Source organism: Ranitomeya imitator, chromosome 9 (genome assembly GCF_032444005.1).
Source record: "Ranitomeya imitator isolate aRanImi1 chromosome 9, aRanImi1.pri, whole genome shotgun sequence".
NCBI lineage: Eukaryota > Metazoa > Chordata > Amphibia > Anura > Dendrobatidae > Ranitomeya > Ranitomeya imitator.
In genome coordinates this window covers 99375297-99397811 of record NC_091290.1, presented here as the reverse complement: position 1 = coordinate 99397811, position 22515 = coordinate 99375297, and the positions used below count along the sequence as shown (strand labels likewise).

General features: G+C 42.3%; 1 protein-coding gene across 1 annotated transcript in view; it reads right to left on the bottom strand.

Moving 5' to 3' along the window:
* Window positions 1–22515, bottom strand: part of NFATC3 (nuclear factor of activated T cells 3) — a 224022-nt gene that overhangs the window by 142993 nt on the left and 58514 nt on the right. Inside the window, exon 2 of the mRNA XM_069740254.1 lies at window positions 1605–2712. Coding sequence (XP_069596355.1) covers window positions 1605–2712 — 1108 coding nt within the window. The remainder of the gene's footprint in view (window positions 1–1604; window positions 2713–22515) is intronic.

Below are 22515 nucleotides of genomic sequence, written 5' to 3'. Positions count from 1 at the left end.
GTGTCAGACACAGCGAGATCGTAAGTATATCGCTGGAACGTCACGGATATATCGCTGGAACGTCACGAATCGTGCCGTCGTAGCAATCAAAATGCCACTGTGTGACGGTACCCTAAGGCCAGACCGGAGATTGCTAAAGGTAAATGATGTAAATCAACCTATCATTCTATTAATCTCATCATTATCTCAGGGGCCTCAAGCCATTGTTCTCCCAGCCCCTAGGCCCATTGTGTGGAGAGGTATAGTAGACCAAGAAAAGCAGTCACCACAGGGGGTCTCAAATGCAGTCCCAGGTGATGGGACTCAGCCTGAGTGAAACACCCAAACTAATGCACAGTTAGCTTTAGGAAAGGGGTGTTTCCAGAGGGCTGGGATCAATTCTAGGGAATGGTCTGGGGTATTGATGACTCACAAGTAAAAGGGGTCGTTGTTGGCTGGAGAGGATGAAAGAGCTACAGTTGTGATATCCATCATCTGGAAGAACACAGGCTTTGACTGAACACTATACTAGCGGGAGACACTAAGAGATGTGGGCCAACCAAAAATAGGGAGTCTGTGGGTATCACCCGGATGGAAGCAATGGAACTACTGATCTCAGATTGGGAACTTGTGGACTGAGGACATTGTAAAGGTACCGTCACACTAGACGATATCGCTAGCGATCCGTGACGTTGCAGCGTCCTCGCTAGCGATATCGTCCAGTGTGACAGGCAGCAGCGATCAGGCCCCTGCTGTGCTGTCGCTGGTCGGGGAAGAAAGTCCAGAACTTTATTTGGTCGCTGGACTCCCTGCTGACATCGCTGGATCGGCGTGTGTGACACCGATTCAGCGATGTCTTCACTGGTAACCAGGGTAAACATCGGGTTACTAAGCGCAGGGCCGCGCTTAGTAACCCGATGTTTACCCTGGTTACCATCCTAAAAGTAAAAAAAAAAAACACTACATACTTACCTACAGCCGTCTGTCCTCCAGCGCTGTGCTCTCCACTCCTCCTGTACTGGCTGTGAGCGTCGGTCAGACGGAAAGCAGAGCGGTGACGTCACCGCTCTGCTTTCCGGCCGCTGTGCTCACACAGACAGTACAGGAGGAGAGCAGAGCACAGCGCTGGAGGACAGACGGCTGTAGGTAAGTATGTAGTGCTTGTTTTTTTTACTTTTAGGATGGTAACCAGGGTAAACATCGGGTTACTAAGCGCGGCCCTGCGCTTAGTCACCCGATGTTTACCCTGGTTACCGGCATCGTTGGTCGCTGGAGAGCGGTCTGTGTGACAGCTCTCCAGCGACCAAACAGCGACGCTGCAGCGATCCGGATCGTTGTCGGTATCGCTGCAGCGTCGCTAAGTGTGACGGTACCTTTACTTTCATCTACCTGGATTTACTGTATGACTGTGGACGGAAGAAATAAAACTAGATGCATCATTAACCTGCCTAGGCAATTATTACAACAACTCACAATCTCAGATATTCACCTAAATAAAGAAAAAAAGCACTGGTTGCTGTTTTATGTTCTGAATCCGATAAATTCTACTTTTGTTGACCATCACACAAAAACAAATTACAATTCTAAGTAAAAAAAAAAAGGTTCCCCTTCTAATTTGTACTTACCGAAATATGGGAGTATGTCCAGACTTTGGTTTATTCCATGTAAAATGTGATGGAACAGACAAAAACTGATCATTAGAGTCCTTCTTGAGTAGATGGGGAGAACCTGAATTATCCTCTGTAGGGATCTCACGAGTTGGAGATAAATTACCTTGATCCTCAGCACAAAGATCAACTTTTCCTAGCAATGTGGCACTTTGGTCTTCAGAGGTTTTTCTCGTTTTTAGAGGTACAGCAGTCTCTTGGAAGCACTGGGATGGAGAACCTGGAACAGGAGCATAAGACAAACTGATCCAAGTATCTTCTGTGATACTTCCCCTGGGTGAATGACTGGGAGATGGTGTAGGGGAGTGATGAGGGGAAGTAGGACTTTGGTAGCAGATATCTGCACTGGAGTGTCGTCTCTTTCCACAAGGAGACGTAGGCCTGGATGAAGGCCTAGAAGTAGGTCGTGGGCTTAGCCAATTCTCATCAGTAATGCTAGTTCTGGGAGAATGGCATGGAGACTGTCTAGGTGATAAAGATGCCGCATAACCTAACTGCTGCCATGTTTCATCCCCTGTAAATCCTCTGGGAGAACAGCTAGGTGAAGGCAACGGTGATCCCAAAGTGAATCTTGCAGCAGCCTCATTGAGCTCAGAATCGACATCATCATAAATGTGAGAAATGGATTCACAAGAGGATGCATCTGAAAACCAGCTTCTAGAGGAAATGCTGCTTCCAGGGCTTGGACTTAATGATGGCTCTCTATAAGATGGCTCAAGATGGAGGTAGAGGTGGTCACGGGACGGTCTTTCATTGTAGTCATTTTCTGAGCAATTATTGTGAAGTTCCTCAGTGGTTTCAGGGTCTTGCTGGCAGTTAGGAGATATCGATGTAATCTGAATGCTAGGGCATTCAAATGGCTTTGGACCTCCAGTCTGACCGTACTTTGAATCCTGCATTTCATTGGTACCATAAGTTTTATAACCTTGTAAGCGAGAAGATGGAGATCGTGCAGAGCAGTGTTGCTGAGGTCCATGCCGAGAGACTGAAATGGGCTGGTTCACTGCTGATAAAGGCTGGTCTACATTGAAGATGTAAAATAATGCACTGTCATCAGGCTGAAGATCTGAAAATGGGAAAAAGGAAAACATTACCATAATATTCATTGAATGACAAACTGTGTATTTAAAATAGCTGCACATTAGAGCATGTTTTAATAAAATTAAAAAAAACAATAAAAACAACATGTAAAAAGTGGAATAAATATTACTGAAGGCATCCAAAAATCTCAGAATAAATAACAAGTGTATTGTCAGAGAGCATTATAAGTAAATAATGCGGCAACCAGGTACAGCAGAGATTAGCCCTATACTCAAAACAGATGCCACTTGTGGAGGTAGGGCTGGTCTCTGCTCACAGAGTCCCCTCCTTACTGGCTATTCACTTCTCTTGAGCCGGCGAGGGTAGGCACAGTCACTGTGCATTGAAAGGAAAATTCCACATTGACAAGGGAGCGCGTATTGATCATAAATTGACAACCTATGTGTCATGACTCTGTTTTTGGGAATCCTGAGGCCAGAGGCTCCTTCCCTGTCCCCAATGCTAGGGGTGCCCTAGCTAGCCCAGTTCCCCAAATTACTTCTAACTGTGAAGATGCCGGGGCCATGTACCTTGCTGAGCTCCTGAATCTGCCCTCAGTTTGTTCCCTCCACCCACCCAGGGAAGAGGGGGTTTTCAACTTTTTGTTATTCAACTTACGGTACATGTTGCAATTTCAAAGATGAAACAGAATAAAAACAGCATGTGCAGCAGTATAGGTACACCTAATTAATACTTGGTTGCACACCCTTTGACATTGACGAGAACCTCAATACGTTTCTTGCAGGCATCAATAAGCTTTTTGCACTTCTCAGCTGGTATTTTCTCACACTCTTCCTTTGCAATTTGTTGAAGCTCTTGAATGTTTGCAGGGCTCTTTTTCCCAATGGCAGATTTCAATTCATCCAAAAGATTTTCAATGCGATTGAGGTAAGGACTCAGTTGGTTATTTTAAAACAATCCATTTTCTCCTTTCAACAATTCCTGTGGACTTTTGGATGTGTGCTTTGGGTCATTATATTGCTGGAGGACCCATGATCTTCGACTCAAACCAAGTTTTCTTACACTGGGTAGGACATTTCACTCTAAAATCTCTTGATAATTCTCGATGTGAATACTTTTCTGCCCAATGATGACAGAAGTATTCTAGGAGTGATACCTTTATTGGCTAACAAGGAAATAATATGTTTGTAAGCTTTCAGAGCACAGTGGCTCCTTCTTCAGGCATGATTACAAATAGATTAATAAGAAAAAAGCACAATAGTTAAAGAATAGTACAGCAGGACATTTGTTAGGGGGTGGGAAGTGTGATGAGTCCATACATTAGGGTACCGTCACACTATAACATTTCGATCGCTACGACGGTACGATTCGTGACGTTCCAGCGATATCGTTACGATATCGCTGTATCTGACACGCAGCAACGATCAGGGATCCTGCTGAGAATCGTACGTCGTAGCAGATCGTTTAGAACTTTCTTTCATCGCTGGATCTCCCGCTGTCATCGCTAGATCGGTGTGTGTGACACCGATCTAGCGATCTAGCGATGCGATCCAGCGATGCGTTCGCTTGTAACCAGGGTAAACATCGGGTAACTAAGCGCAGGACCGCGCTTAGTTACCCGATGTTTACCCTGGTTACAAGCGTTAAACTAAAAAAAAAAACAACCAGCACATACTTACATTCTGGTGTCCGTCAGGTCCCTTGCCGTCTGCTTCCAGCACTGTGACTGCCGGCCGTAAAGTGAAAGCAGAGCACAGCGGCTGTGCTTTCACTTTCACTTTACGGCCGGCAGTCACTGAGTGCGGGAAGCAGACTGCAAGGGACCTGACGGACACCAGAATGTAAGTATGTGCTGTTTGTTTTTTTTTAGTTTAACGCTTGTAACCAGGGTAAACATCGGGTTACTAAGCGCGGTCCTGCGCTTAGTTACCCGATGTTTACCCTGGTTACCCAGGGACCTCGGCATCTTGGTCGCTGGAGAGCTGTCTGTGTGACAGCTCCCCAGCGACCACACTACGATTTACCTACGATCACGGCCAGGTCATATCGCTGGTCGTGATCGTAGGTAAATCGTATAGTGTGACGGTACCCTAAGCCAAGGTAATCAAATTAGGCATTTTCTTACAAATGGAGAGGCAGTGGGAACAATGTTCTTAGTTATCTGGACTAGGTGGAGGTGTGAATTGTATCCATGTAGTGACTTATAAATCCAGGTGTTAAATTGAGTCCTAGTGTCAATGAATTAAACATATTCATTAGTTTGTATTCCCAAATTTTTCTTTCCCTGTGGTCCTTAAAATTACCTTTTAGTATTAAGACTTTTAAATCTGTCATACTGTGTCCAGTATGGGTCACTACATGGATACAATTCACACCTCCACCTGACATACTCCAGATAACTAAGAACATTATTCCCACTGCTTCTCCATTTGTAAGAAAATGTCTAATTTGATTACCTTGGCTTATGTATGGACTCATCACACTTCCCACTCCTAACAAATGTCCTGCTGTACTATTCTTTAAATATTGTGCTTTTTTCTTATTAATCTATTTGTAATCATGCCTGAAGAAGGAGCCACTGTGCTCTGAAAGCTTGCAAACATTTTCTGGTTAGCCAATAAAGGTATCACTCCTAGAATACTTCTGTCATCATTGGGCAGAAAAGTATTCACATCGATTTTTCTGGCTAACACGGTACTACAATACAATTTGTTATTGTACATCTTGCTAATTCCCAGAATTCACGATTCCTGCAATACAGTCAAGGCCTCCAGTACCAGATGCAGCAAAGGAACCCCACAGCATTATGGATCCTCCACCATGCTTAACTGTTGGTAGGTGTTCTTTTCCTTAGAAGCTTCATTGTGCAGTCTGGTAAACTTTTGCTTTGTATTGCCATAAAGCTCTATTTTTGTTTCATCTGTCAAAAGAACATTTTCTCAAAAGGATTGTGATTTGTCAAGGTACTCTTTGGCAAAAAAATCAGTTGTTCCTTTTTAAGTCTTTTCTTCAGCAATGGTTTCTTCCTTGACTTTCTCCCATAAAGCTCTGCTTAGTTTAGTGTATGGCGTATAGTACTTGTTGAAACCATAACCCCAGACTGTTCCAAGTTGGCCTTCAAGTCACTGAATGTTTGACATGGTCTTTTTTGTTTTTTTTTCACCATTTGCACCAACCTTGAAATGATATCTCGTCAATTTAAAACACTGAAGTCATCATTCTTTGGATAATTCATGTCACATGAGCACTGACAATCACATGATTCTCATTTGTGATGTACCACAGGCAAGTCAAAATGTGTTTCCATACTAATTTAATGTAAAGTGTGCCAATACCAGTGTCATACCAAGTTTAAAGTTTTTCTATTTTTCCCTCCCATGGTTTTTTGTTTTAAATTATTGTTTATCATTTGCTCTATACAAAAAAAAAAAAAACTTTCACTCAATTCATTTTTTTTTTTCAGGAGATAGTCCACATTATGCACTTAAACTTTCTGGGTGTCAATAACGATGAGCGGAACTGTATGACTTGCGTGCCCATATAAACGGCTACTGACTGACCGCCTTTAATATTTTATTTAGATTTATGTATTGCTGGCATTATGATTCTTGTTGTAACATGCAGATCTAAATGTCAGCTTTTAATAGTTTACCGGTAGATATATTTTTTCCAGTGTTTATCTTGCACATTACACTATATGTATATATTTGTGTATATTTCAGGTGCATGCGCTTTTGACATTACTTTTCACCATACTTTGTGTGGCAACAATTGATATTGTGTAATCATTCACTTGTGCAGCTACCGCTTCACCCATGGATCCCCGGATTGATTTTACCATATTGAGTCTATCTATACTTACTACTCAGGTTCATTTTTCTATCCACTTTCTGGTTTCTAAATTCTATTAGGGGACTGAGCTAATTTATGTTCTATTACATAAGACGACTCTTGTTAATTTACCATTATCCCTGTTGAAGTGATCTTAAAATGGCGATACACATGGGATGACCTTTCCGCCTGCTATTTGATATCTGGATGCACATAAATTTCCTTGCTTAATAAGCACTGCCATTTATTTTGGTCACTTTCTGGACAGGTTTTCCATTGAATACTTATGCATTGGCTTTATTTTTCATAGTTACCTATTCATTGATATCGGCACTTCATACATTTTTGAAAGGTGTTTCTTTCCATTTATTTGCTTGGCATCCTTGTTGTCCATTTTGTCCATATGTGGGAACCTTCTGGTTTATAGCTGTCCAGACCACAGGTGCGAGTGGTTAACTGTATCGTGGTGGTTTTTAATTGTTTTTAGAAGTTTGTTGATTTCAAGAAATATTTTCTATGTTTAGAAGTGCAGTATTCCATGTGTGTAGCTTTCTCCTCATTTGTGTTTTTTATGCTAAAAACTCTGAAAAACTACCGTAATTAAGACATTTTGAAGGATTTGGTACTACAACAACAACAAAAAAATGAGACTAAAAATAATCAGCAAATAACAGGTCTGGACCATAGTTTAGCATCTATAGGACAGAGCTGAACTAGAGCGGGTGCAGAGAAGAGTGATCAAGGTTATTAAGGGAATGGGGGGTCTGCAATACCAAGATAGGTTATCAGACTGGGGGTTATTCAGTTTGGAAAAATGAAGGCTAAGGGGTGATCTTATTCCAGTGTACAAGTGTATGAGGGGACAATACAGAGATCTTTCTAGTAATCTTTTTACAAGTAGGCCTGCAGTGATGACAGGGGGCATGCTAATTAGGCTACTTTCACACATCAGGTTTTCAGCGTCAGACTAAATCCGGCAAATGTTGGAAAAACTGGATCCGGCACAGATTGTGAAAAACTGATGCGACGGATCTGTTTTTTTGATGGATCCGGCCAGCCTATCTAGATTATTGGATAAAAAAAAAAAATGGAGCATGCTCAGTTTAAAAAAAAACGGATCAGGCCGCCGGATCCGTCTTTTTCCGGATCCGGCACCTTCCGGCTCCCATAGGCTTCCATTCTAGCAAACAGCCGGAAGCGCCGGACCCGGCACTTCAGGCTTTTTCGCCGGAGAAAAAAAACGTTGCAGTGGACGTTTTTTCAAGAAACCTGAAGCGGCAGATTTGCCGTATCTGGCAAAAACCGGACAAAATGCAATGTCATCCGGTGCAATCCGGCACTAATACAAGTCTATGGGAAAAAAACCTGATCCGGTGGCAAGATTCGCCTGATCCGATTTTTTGAAAATTAGCCGGATTTAGCCTGACACTGAAAACCTGATGTGTGAAAGTAGCCTTAATGCGACACACGAGTGGTTCCTTGACAAATATAAGGGTCCATTGACAATATAATACAAGCGGACGTTAATGGAATTTTGAGGAATATGAATGTCATGTGTAGGAACCCATAGAACACATAACTGTGGATATTCATGTGAGACACAGAGGATCCTGGAAAATCCCATAACGATAATAAGATATATTAATGATAAATCGTGTGTGATGGGCGATATATGGTTGAAATACCATATGCCAAGATAAATGGCGGTATTTTGTTTTGGGGTTTTTTTGGTCTATATTTGCACTAATTGTTTTTATTTTTGCACGGGTACACTTTATATTTTTCTTTAAATGGATGATTTTATAAGTACATGTTAGCGGTTATGTTTTATTTAATCCCAGACCTCCACTAGTGAATTTACTTTCTTAGGTTTCAGTATAACAGCAGGGGCTATACAAGTGGAGACCAACGCCATATTAATGCCTATGGATAAAGAGTGGGACGTCATAAAAGGTCTTGCAAGTGCAATGCGTAGGTGTCCTAATTAGAGGTAGGAGAATCAGGTCTTGCAGGACTCGGGGCCACTGGCCAGGACAGTCACTTGTGACCGCTGGGTGGGAGGCCTGTAAATTTTTACTTCCCAGCATTCCCAGCTCTTTTTTTGATTAGATGGGCTGTCACAACAGAGCGAATGTATGTGTGTGTGTGTGTGTGTGTGTGTGTGTGTGTGTGTGTGTGTGTGTGTGTGTGTCACACCACAATGATGACGTCCAACATACTGGTCAATCAAAACAACAGCAAGGGGCCTCATAGGCCTACCATAGATTACGGTCATGGCCTATGAACTGCCAGCAAATTAGGGTTCCCATCTATACACCTAAAAAAAAATCATATGCATAGACAAGCATATTTGTGTAATAAAAACAAATACAAAGCAAAAAAAAAAATCACAAGCCACAGAAAACTAAAAAAATATATTTAACCCCTTAGTGAGAGCCAATTTGCTGCTTAATGACCAGGCCAATTTTTACAATTCTGACCACTCACTTTATGAGGTTATAACTCTGGAACGCGTGAGTGGATCCCACTGATTCTGAGACTGATTTTTCGTGACATATTGTACTTCATGGTAGTGGTAAAATTTCTTCGATGTGACTTGCGTTTATTTATGAAGAAAACGGAAATTTGGCGAAAATGTGGAAAATGTTGTAATTTTCAAACTTTGAATTTTTATTCCCTTAATTCAGAGAGATATTTCCCACATGTCTACTTTACATCACAAGGAAGTTATTTGGGTTAAAAGTTGACCAGCGATTTCTCATTCTTTCAAGAAAAAAAAAAAAAAAACAAGAATATTTGAGCCCATGGATCCATTCTATGTCCATTTTGCAAGCCGGTGAGAAAATCTCGCCATACAGAAGTTTACATGCGCAAAATACGCAGCCACGTGGGCATACGGATCACTATTCAGGGAACATTTCTGCGTATTTGTTCTGTAAAACACGGACCTTATTTTTATACGTTGTGTGACTCCAGCCTTAATTGAAGCAAAAACTGCATGGGAACTCAGAAATCTGACCTCTATAGACCCCTAACACATAAATAACCCACCTTAACAAAAAAGTGCAAGGAGTTGAAAATTCATACATTCCACACATGCCTAGATCTACAAGGACAGGTCTTCACAAATACCGTACATCAAAACTGCAGGAATGCAAAAAGACTTTTTTTGTGAAAACTAGTTATTCAATCAATTGAAGAAAAAAAATAATTTTAATAGAAAACCCTGTGATCACTAGAGAAAGAATCCAGTAGTTTACCAGCCAGGTAGAGAGGTCAGCTCTCATAAGAAGTCTACTTTAATAAGTACGGTACTTAAAATCAAAATTAAATACCAATGCAACTTTCCTGTAACTCCACCATGTTGGGCAGCACCTTATCGGGGTTATTTTATAGGACATACCCCTAAACATGGGTACATCATGAAGGCCCTTAACGACGCCCCTTCCAAGAGCCAGAATTACTTTTTTTTTTTCCAGGACAAGTAGTAGTTTTGACTAAGGCCGGCGTCACACTTGCGAGTTTTACGGACGTAAGAGCGCAGAAACTACGTCCGTAAAACTCGCAAAAAATACGGCACAATTATTCTCTATGCCCCTGCTCCTATCTGCCGTATTAAACTGATCAGTATTATACGGCTTTCTACGGCCGTAGAAAATCGCAGCATGCTGCGTTTGTCACCGTACTGCGCAAGAAATACGCCAATGAAAGTCTATGGAAGCGTGAAAAATACGGATTACACACAGACCAGCAGTGTGACTTGCGAGAAATACGCAGCGGTGTTAGAGAGAAAAGCCGGTAATTCAGTGCGGTGTACAGTAAAATCACACTGACAGCTTACAGTCCAATAGGTAGAATAAATGTGTACACATAGAATATATATATATATATATATATATATATATATATATGTCAGTGAGACACATATATGTATATATTTTAATATTTATTCCAGCGCTATACAGCTTGAAAGCCGGTAATTCAATTACCGGCTTTTTCTTTCTCCTTCCTAAACCCGACATGATTTGAGACATGGTTTACATACAGTAAACCATGTCTTCTCTCCATTTTTTTTGCAGATTCCACACTACTAATGTCAGTAGTGTGTATCTGCAAAATTTGGGCGTTCTATCTACTAAATTAAAGGGTTAAATGGCGGAAAAAATTGGCGTGGGCTCCCGCGCAATTTTCTCCGCCAGAGTAGTAAAGCCAGTGACTGAGGGCAGATATTAATAGCCTGGAGAGGGTCCATGGTTATTGGCCCCCCCTGGCTAAAAATATCTGCCCCCAGCCACCCCAGAAAAGGAACATCTGGAAGATGCGCCTATTCTGGCACTTGGCCACTCTCTTCCCATTCCCGTGCAGCGGTGGGATATGGGGTAATGAAATAAAATATTACAACAACCTTTGTTTTTATTTCATTAAAATAATTTTTAATAATGTGTGTGTGTTTTTTTAACCCTTTCATTCAATTGGATTAATAATGGATAGGTGTCATAATTGACGCCTCTCCATTATTAATTTGGCTTAATGTCACCTTACAATAACAAGGTGACATTAACCCTTCATTACCCCATATCCCACCGCTACACGGGAATGGGAAGAGAGTGGCCAAGTGCCAGAATAGGCGCATCTTCCAGATGTGCCTTTTCTGGGGTGGCTGGGGGCAGGTGTTTTTAGCCAGGGGGGCCAATAACCATGGACCCTCTCCAGGGTATTAATATCTGCCCTCAGTCACTGGCTTTACTACTCTGGCGGAGAAAATTGCGCGGGAGCCCACGCCAATTTTTTCCGCCATTTAACCCTTTAATTTAGTAGATAGAACGCCCAAATTTTGCAGATACACACTACTGACATTAGTAGTGTGGAATCTGCAAAAAAAATGGAAAGACATGGTTTACTGTATGTAAACCATGTCTCAAATCATGTCGGGTTTAGGAAGGAGAAAGAAAAAGCCGGTAATTGAATTACCGGCTTTCAAGCTGTATAGCGCTGGAATAAATATTAATATATATACATATATGTGTCTACTGACATATATATATATATATATATATATATATATATATATATATATATATATATATATATATATATATATACAGTATATATATATATTTTTTTATTTTTGGGACACATGGATCACTTCTATAGCGGTGTGTTGGTTTTGCAAGCCTGCGAGAAAACCACGCAGTACGGATGCCATACGGATTACATACGGAGGATGCCATGCGCAAAAAACGCTGACACACCCTGCCTACGGAGGAGCTACGGACCACTATTTTCGGGACTTTTCAGCGTATTACGGCCGTAATATACGGACCGTATTGTTTTACGCTGTGTGTGACGCCGGCCTTACGCTGTTCATCTTGCCACACAATGTACCAATAAACGGGATAAAATGCGGTGTGGTGATATACAAATCTGCCATTGATTTTTGGGTTTTCTGTGTACCTGGAAACATGATCCTTCAGGTCAGGAAGATTACGCAGATACAAAATTTACATTGCCTTTATTAAATGCAAGCTCTGACCAATAAAAGTCAGAAGAATGTAAAAAATATTTTTCCTTTGTGTTGCCTTCTTTATGAGACTTGTAATGTTTTCATTTTTCTGTGGATTGAGCCACTTTTTTCTTGGCTAGCTGACCGATTTGTTGCGACCAGTCTGGGTTTATACAAGGCTTTGACTTGGCTTATTTTACCTTAATTTTCAGTCCACTTAGGGGACTTGAACATAGTGTAAAATATGGAGGTCTCCTATAAGAACCGAACTGTCACAACTAAGGGTGGAAACACCTGGAACACAAAGGATCTGCTTATGACCACAGCTCCTGCTTATATGGTATATGTTTTTAGTCATGACTGCATGATTGACATTTTTACAGAAATCCACCTAAGTATAACCTCACTAAACCCGAGAACCAGGCCTTTGTACAAGTAGCTGAAAAGACCACCATTATGCCCAAACCTCAGACAAGGAGGGTTGTATTGTTATCCTAAACAATTCCCTCCGTATCCCACCAGACAATATTAGGCCATGTTCACACAATGCGTTTTTTACTGCAGAACCGCCGCGATTTTGCAGCTGCGGGTCCGCAGCTATTTTCCATGCAGGGGACAGTACAATATTACCCTATGGAAAACAGGAACCGCTGTGCCCACATTGCCTAAATTCACTAAAAAAGCCGCGCTGAACTGCTGCGGTAAAAAAGAAGGACCATGTCACTTCTTTGTGCGGAACTGCAGCGGTTCTGCACCCATAGACATCCATTTTGAGGTCAAGCCCGCAGTAAAACCGGCAGACGAAAAAAATATCTGCGGGTTTTCTGCGGTTTGTGGTGCAGAAACCGCTGCAGCAGGAAGTTCGTGGGCAGAGTGTGGCTGTCCCCCTGTGCTCCAATCCCACCCCCCCATGCTCAGATGCCACCCCCCCGTGCTCCGACGCCCCCCCGTGCCCTCATCTCCCCCCCTTATACTTACCGGGCCTCCCGGTGTCCGTCCGTCCGTCTGTCTTCTCCCTGGGCGCCGCCATCTTCCAAAATGGCGGGCGCATGTGCAGTGCGCCCGCCGAATCTGCCGGCCGGCAGATTCGTTCCAGGCATATTTTGATCACTGTGATAACCTTACAGTGATCAAAATAAAAATAAAAAGTAAATGACCCCCCCCCCTTATCACCCCCATAGGTAGTAACAATAATAAAATAAAGAATTTTTTTTCCCCCTCCACTACAGTTAGAACTAGGGTTAGGGGTAGGGTTAGGGGTAGGGTTAGGGGTAGGGTATTTTCAGCCATTTTAACCCTTACTTCCTAGCAAAAAAACTTCCTAGCAAACACACAGACAATCTGCAGAGAAAACTGCATAAAAAACCGCACTAAAAACCGCATCAAAAACGCACCAAAAAACGCACCTGCGTTTTCTGCCAAGAGCTGCGGTTTTTAGTGCAGAAAAAACAGCAGGGAAATCAGGAACGTGTGAACATAGCCTAACTCCTGCCTCCCTTCTGACCCTACAAAAAAATTATGAGAGCAACTAAGAAATTTAGGCAAGTATACTGAAACAAGGATCATCAATAAAATGGAAGCACAGTTTATTTGGGTTGAAGAACCGTTTAACCCACTCTTCTACAACTCATCAAAATCCATAAAATTACCAAAAATCTTCAAAAATGTGTGCAACCTGCAATCCCATATAAGCAAACAACAAATTTAATTTATAACATTAGAAAAAGCTCATAAAAAGACAACAAGACAAGACAACTATGGTACCCATTTCTAACTATGGACAACACATCCCTTTATACAAAAATTGAAAATAAAAGTACACATCTAGCCATGACTCACTTAATGACACTGCCGTGCCCAGCAATTAAAGTTGATAGGTTTATTCTTAAAAACAATTATTTGTCTTCTCTCTGTTTGGTGTATGTACAGGCCAGAGGGACCGTGATGGGTATAACATTTGCACCAAGTTTCTCCAACCTATTTGTGGCCCTGTTTGAGGAACAACTTATTAATAGCAGTAGCACACCCTTTTCTGATTGTGTATTGTATAAGATATTAACAGAAGATGTTCTTTATTTTGTAGAAAGGTAGAAAAAAGAAAGTAGATTAATATGAGGTCCACATAAATGTTTGGGTCTAGAATTCACATACAAATACTCCTATCCAAAGAAATTGAACTCTCTGACATAATACTCAGACATATACAGTACAGAGCAAAAAAGTTTGGACACACCTTCTCATTTAAAGATTTTTCTGTATTTTCAGGACTATGAAAATAGTAAATTCACACTGAAGGCATCAAAACTATGAATTAACACATGTGGAATTATATACTTAACAAAAAAGTGTAAAACTGAAATTATGCTTTGGTCTGATGAGTCCAAATTTGAGAGCTTTGGTTCCTACCACCGCGTCTTTGTGCGATGCAGAAAAGGTGAACGGATGGACTCTACATGCCTGGTTCCCACCGTGAAGCATGGAGGAGGTGTGATGATGTGGGGGTGCTTTGCTGGTGACACTGTTGGGGATTTACTAAAAATTGAAGGCATACTGAACCAGCATGGCTACCACAGCATCTTGCAGCGGCATGCTATTCCATCCGGTTTGCGTTTAGTTGGACCATCATTTATTTTTCAACAGGACAATGACCCCAAATACACCTCCAGGCTGTGTAAGGGCTATTTAACCAAGAAGGAGTGTGATGGGGTGCTATGCCAGATGACCTGGCCTCCACAGTCACCAGACCTGGTGACCCAATCGAGATGGTTTGGAGTGAGCTGGACCGCAGAGTGAAGGCAAAAGGGCCAACAAGTGCTAAGCATCTCTGGGAACTCCTTCAAGATTGTTGAAAGACCATTCCCGGTGACTACCTCTTGAAGCTCATCAAGAGAATGCCAAGAGTGTGCAAAGCAGTCATCAAAGCAAAAGGTGGCTCCCTTGAAGAACCTAGAATATAAGACACTAGATGGTGGCCCAATTCTAACGCATCGGGTATTCTAGAATATGCATGTCCACGTAGTATATTGCACAGCCACGTATGCAACAGGTTAAAAAAAGACTTAAAATAAAAAAAAAAAAAAAAAACATACTCATGTTCCGAGGGCCCATTGTAGTCCTGGTGTTTGTGTGCGGTGCACGCTGCAGCTTCCGGTCCCAGGGTTGGTATGAGCGCAGGACCTGTGATGACGTCGCGGTCACATGACAGTGACGTCATGGAAGGTCCTTCTCGCATAGCATCCTTGCCACCGGAACCTGCCGCTTGCACTGCCGAGGAGAGGGCGCACGTCGGAGGGTGAGAATAAACTTTTTTCTTCTTATTATTATTTGTAACATTAGATCTTTTTACTATTGATGTTGCATACACAGCATCAATAATAAAAAGTTAGTCACACAGAGTTAATAGCTGCGTTAATGGAGTGCGTTACACCGCGGCATAACGCGGTCCATTAACGCTGCCATTAACCCTTTGTGAGCACTGACTGCGGGGAGGAAGGAGCGGCCATTTTTCCGCCGGACTGTACCCGTCGCTGATTGGTCATGGCAATGGTCGTGGGCGTTTTGCCACGACCAATCAGCGACTTGGATTTCCATGACAGACAGAGGCCGCGACCAATGAATATCTGTGACAGACAGAAATACAGACAGAAAGTGACCCTTAGACAATTATATAGTAGATAATTTCAGTTGTTTCACACCTTTTTTGTTAAGTATATAATTCCACATGTGTTCTTTCATAGTTTTGATGCCTTCAGTGTGAATTTACAATTTTCATAGTCATGAAAATACAGAAAAATCTTTAAATGAGAAGGTGTGTCCAAACTTTTGCTCTGTACTGTATCACAACACAAAATAATCACAACAGACTTCAAAACTTGTTGACAGTAACAGCTACTTAAAATTCACTGGTGCAAACCGGAAAAAAAAAAAAAAGCTTTTAAATAATCTTTTTGAGCACGTAAACGCATATACGGGCATACTACCATTACCAATAAACTGCCATAAATCAAGCCAAATGGTAACCCAGGACACTAATAACTCACATGAATAAGAGAGCAGGTACCCAGCAGGAATACCTTGTACCTGCCACAATGTCTGGAACCCAGGAGAAAGACCAGGCTACCAGCTACAGCACATCGCCTTTGAGTGACGATAACACCAGCAGCCATATATTGACTAAACAGTGGAATATTCTAGAACACAATCCATACTTGAAAGACATTATTCCAGACAAACCCGTTGTAACCTTCATATGCTCTAGGACAGGGGTCCCCAACTCCAGTCCTCAAGGCCCACCAACATGTCATGTTTTCAGGATTTCCTTAGTCTTGCCCAGGTAATAATTGCATCACCTGTGCAATGCAAAGGAAATCCTGAAAACATGACCTGTTGGTGGGCCTTGAGGACTGGAGTTGGGGACCCCTGCTCTAGGACACTTATAAATATTTTGGCTCCTAGTCAGCAGAAAGTCTTTTAACCTCTTCCTGACTGGCCACTTTTTTTGCTCTTCCTCTTTCAAAAACCATAGCTTTTTTTTCTGCCAACTTGTGAAGGTTTTTTTCTTTAGTATTTTCTTGCTTAAGCTGCAAAAAAATATTAGGAAACTAATTAAAATAAAAAAAAAAAAAGTGTTCCTGGACATGTCTCCCATCAAGCATATTTGGGCCTCATTGGTCAGCAATTACAGGGAGCTGCCAGCGGCAGATCTTGATGATTTGCCCTAGAGCATACGGTACACGTCGGCAGAACATTCCTAAGACAACAATTAACATCATTAATAGAGGCCAGAGAGTGTAAGAGCAGGGATTTCTGCTTGTGGCATTCACACTCGATAATAAATAAATCAAAATGTTTTAAATATTTCCATTTTGTTATCATTTGCATATCTAACATATCCTGTGATTTCCTTAAACCCACAACTTTTCCTTATAGGTGTTGCAATTTCAATGTTATTGATACATGGTACTTTCTGTAATATAGGCCCTATAACTATTTTGTGTGACCTTACTCTATGATTTAAGGGCATAACAATTAAAAGCTTAAATTGCGAACTTTTCAATATTTACACCAAATTTCTGATTTTTTTCACAATTAAACTCGTTATATTGAAGAAAATGTACCCAATATCATCTACTATATAATTGTCTACGGGTCACTTCCGTCTGTCTTTCTGTCACGGTTATTCATTCGCTGATTGGTCTCGGCAGCTGCCTGTCATGGCTGCCGGGACCAATCAGCGACGGGCACAGTCTCATTAGTCCCTCCCCTACTCCCCTGCACTCGCTCCATAATCCGCTCCGCTCACACAGGGTTAATGGCAGCGGTAACGGCCCGCAGTGTAACGCACTCTGTTACCGCTGCTATTAACCCTGTGTGTCCCCAACTGTTTACTATTGATGCTGCCTATGCAGCATCAATAGTAAAAATATGTCATCTTAAAAAAAAAAAAAAACCTGCTATACTCACCATCCGCCGCCTTTCCCGCTCCTCGCGACGCTCCCAGGACCGCTCCATTGCAAGCGGCAGCTTCCGGTCCCAGGGCTGGTGTGCGACAAGGACCTGCCGTGACGTCATCACAGGTCCTGCTCATACCAGCCCTGGGACCGGAAGCTGACGCTTGCAATGGAGCGATCCCAGGAGCATCCCGAGGAGCGGGAAAGGCGGCGGATGGTGAGTATAGCAGGACTTATACTCAACTTCCAAAGGCCCGTTGATGTTTATATTTTTTTTTTTAAGTCTCTATACTACGTGGCGCTGTGCAATATATTCCGTCGCTGTGCAATATACTACGTCGCTGTGCAATATACTACGTGGCTGGGCAATATACTATGTGGGCTGTGCAATATACTACGTCGCTGGGCAATATACTACGTGGACATGCATATTCTAGAATACCCGATGCATTAGAATTGGGCCACCATCTAGTGAAGTATATTTGTTTTTCATGAAAAACAGTCTCAGTCTCAATCAGCTATGTTATAAAGTTATTACCACAAAGTGACAGTGGTCAGAATTGTAAAATTTGGCCTTGTCATGAAGGTAAAAATGGGCTTGGGGGTGAAGAGGTTAAAGGAATATGGATGACGAAGATATTGTATAGCGCAGCCATCTTTTACGTAAAAAAAAGGGCGCATAATAGAATATTCAGAAAAGCACATAAATATACCATGACGTCAGTGACTACTCTGAAAGTCATCAGGATCATCGTGGAACATTATTGATTATCATCTTCTCTGCGGACAGGTGAGGAATATTGTTTTTTTATTATTTTATTTTTGTTACAGGAGACTTTGGCTTCAGTGGATTGTGTAAGGACGTTGGGGTATGGTTTAATTTAGATTCAATAAAGGAGTGTGTGTCATTTCAAATAAAGGACTTTATTCTGGGTGTTTTTTTTTTTTTATAATATCACAATGGGGTAACGGTGGTGTCTTATAGACGTCTCTCCATTACTAACCTCTGGGATTGATGTCACCTGACAATACAAAGGCGACTTCAACCCACACCACCTCTCCCTATCACCCCACTTGCCACTGCACCAGGGCAAATGGGAAGAGTGAGGCTAAGTGCTAGAATTGGTGCATCTTATATATGCGCCATTTCTGGGGAGGCTGAAAGCTTATGTTTTTAGTCTGGGAGGGGGCCAAATAAGCATGGCCCCTTCCTAGGCTATTATTATCAGCCCGCAGCTGTCTGCCTAGTCTTTGCTGGTTAGATTTTATAGGAGGACCCTACGTCAATTTTTTTCTGGGGTCCCCCTGTAAACTAGCCAGTAAAGGCTAGGAAAACAGCTGTGATCTGATATTAATAGCCTGGGAACCTTTACGGCTATTGGCTCCTTCCAAAAATATTAACATCAGTCCTCAGCTTTCCCTCTGCTGGGTATGAAAATTATACGGGAGCCCAAGCAATTTTTTTTCTATTTTTTTGTATTGCAGTGCATGCTGATTTCTACCAGTTAATGTTTAATTACAGCCTATGTAAGATCACTCTGTTAATGCTCCTACATAGGCTGGTGACAGTGTGAGTTTAACTTTTACTGGTTTTTAGTAATGAGTTGACACCTGTTCATTACTAAATCTAGGACTTGGTGATGGAGAGAGCCACTGCAACGAAATGGAAAAGAAAAAAAAAAGGATGTTGAACCAAGAAAGTTCATCACAATACATTTTAAATATATTTATTTAGCTCCAAAAAGCATTACTGTGCAAAAACGAATACAAAACCGCAACAAAAATGCAGCAAATTGAGTGGTTTTGCTGCCAAGAGTTACAGAAACCATGCAGCAATTTCTGCAAGCAATTAATAATGTGCACACATACACTTCGTAGAATCTGTGGTTTAATCATTTAATTCTCTGCTCTTTCTGGGAATGTTCAGTCCAGTGGATAGTCCTATGATTTACAGCTTTCCTTGTATAAGTGTGCATACATACATAGCTGTCATAGGACCACGCAGTTGACTGGAAATCCCAGAAAGAGCTGAGGTTTAAATGATTAAATCCTAGGTTATACTGACAAACCTCACTAAATTATTATATCATGCTACTCCGCTCCTCCTGCTCTATAACATGGTGCCTGCAGATTGGATTTTCATGGTGACAGGTATGTTACACATTGTGATGACGAGTGAATGGTGTGGCTTAACCACACTACTTTTCAGGCTATGTAGATACCACGGAAGATTTCACAGCGGAACATACCCTAAAAGTTTTCAATCTGTGGCTCTTCACCTGTTGTGAAAGTGGAAATTCTATCATATCATAGCAGTCTCCCGACATTCAAGTCAAGCCTTGTTCATTCACATAAGCTGGAGAGGTACAGGTTGCAGACTGTGGATGTACATGTATGGGGCAAATAACTCGCCTTGTTTCTGACATGGCTCATCTCCTCTGGTGTCACGTCAGTGCAGGAAAGAGCACACAACTCTTCGCTAATGATGACACCACTCAATATACAGGTGCATCATAAAAATGCAGAAAGCCGAATTCCAGCAGCATGTCACTACCTGGGGATCTTGTAGTTTTCTGTAATGTAATCCTAGATATTTGTAAATATTGGCCATTGCTCGACATCAGCAGGACATAATGAGTGGCACACTGCTGACGGCGACCCGTACAGCTGGAAACATAACCCCATATAATAGAATATATATATATATATTTTAGGGGTCAAGTTCCCACTTCTGCACAGGGGGAATCTCAGGCCGTTTCTGCTGCGGTCTCCCATTCTTCTCCTGCCGCAGTGGAACCTGCTCAGCGGAGACGTCGGTCCTTGCGTCTGGCTCAGTCTCGCTGTTGCTTTTCCAGCTTTTGCCATTAAAGCCAATGCTGGGCAGCAGCGAGCGGACGCTTTTGGGACTAAGTCCTGCTTTTTCCCTTCTGAGCATGCCCAGGGTGAGATCTCCCGTTGGAGATCGAGGGTCACATGCTCAGATGCTGCAGTGGTTCCCATTGGTCCTCCTGGCAGGTCCTGAAAGGACTTACTTCTGTGGCAGCTTCCCCTTGGTCCTTTATTGGAAGGTCCTGAACGTACTGCAGCTATATAAGCTTCGCATGACCGCACAGCCATGTGCTAGTGTACAATTGTATACGTGTGTTTGTTGTGAGTGCAAGTCGTTCATTAAATACCCATACCCTATTGTATGACTGTTCGCGTAAGGTGTATGGCTGCTACCTACCGCCCGACTAACCACTCAACGTGTTACACACGAATCAGCGTCTATTGCTGTGACCGCCAGTGCGGCGCCACGCGCCAGTAGTGCGCTTCCTAACCCACGTCAGGGTGCTGAGTGGTGTCTGCCAGCACGGCACAGTTCGCACTTCGGTGCTCTAACTATATCAGTTACCTAACACACCCAGTTGCGGTGTTGTGCGCAAGTAGTCTGAACGGACTTCAACCCTGAGTCTTGGGATTGAGGTCGCTGACTACTTGCTTGCACTCTTTAGTGCGGTATTGCGGACCTGTGGCTTTACAGGATTCGCCTCCACCGCCATATAGCACTGCCATTTACTAGCAGCAGGTTTTCACCTGCACGGTGGACCCCGGACTGCAAACGCACCTATTAATATTTCATCTTATACTTGGTGCGTTCCGCCAGTCTATACACACATATACATATATACACACACACACTAAATATCTGTTTATACATAAAGACGCTCAAGTACCATGTAACACACAGTAGTCCGGTAACAGTCACATGGGTTTTTTTAAGAGGGGAGAAAAAAACGGTCATAGGAGCGCACGCAAGATGGTGAGCGGATATAAAATATTAATTTATTAATTTCCACAACACAATACACCATGGTGCATGTTGATCCATCTGGTCGTTTCCCCACTCCCACTCACTTCAAAAAGGTGGATGTAAGCAGCTATCTCAACTTTAGTAGTGTCTACCTCCCTAAGTGGATCTCCAATATCCCCTACGGACAAAATTGGAGGATCAGAAAGAACTGTACGGAGGATGCTGATTTTTTTATACAGGCTGTTTCTCTTAAAAACCATTTCAGGAGCAAAGGTTATCCTAAAAAGCGGTTATGTGATGCCTTTACTAAGGCCATATGCAAATTGCCTCTTCTGAGATAAAGAGGACTTAAACTCTATAGCGCCATCTGTTAGAAGTAGCGATCCTACAAGTGACAATCAACCCTTTAAACGAGTTGTGCAAACTCGTTTACTAAGGCCCAAACTTTTACACAAAAGAAATGCATTGAGAAAATGAAATCTAAGGAGAGCATGCCAGAAAAATCCTCCGATGTAGTGAACTGGAGTTTCATCACTACTTTTAACCAATCCCATGCCACTATACGTAATTATATTAAAAAACATTGGTTTATCCTTAAAGAGGACCCTATATCATCAATGCACATACCTGCACAACCTAGAATGATCTTTTGAAAAAAATCGTACTCTCAGGAATCTTGTCACCCCCAGGAACACAAGTCTCAAGTCTGCATCTTCTTGCACAACCCGGATATGCCCTAGACCAGGTTGTTTTGCATGCAGGACCCCTAAGTGCCTGTGCTGTGCTTCCATATTGAATGGGATACAGGAATTCAAGTCCCGAACTACAGGTGCCAGCTTCAAACTCAAGTGCCATGTTAACTGCCAATCCTGCTACGTCATATATTTAATTGAGTGTGGTTGTGGTTTGCAGTACATTGGTCGGACGATACATGCTAGACTCAAGCACCGTCAAAACAGCCGTAATGGGTTCATGCTACATAGTCTTTCTAAACACTTTTCTTTACTGCATCAAAAGAATTGGTCTCATCAGTTCCTGGATCACTTTGCCACCTGGCTAACACACTTTCTCTCCTGTGACACCCCCACCCTTATCATGGGTGATTTCAACATCCCCATTGCCTCTCCCCTCTCCCCATCTGCTTCTCACCTTTTATCTCTATCCTCCTCTTTTGGCCTCTCGCAGCATACTAACTCTCCAACACATGAAGATGGAAACTCCCTTGACTTGGTCTTCTCCCGACTTTGCTCA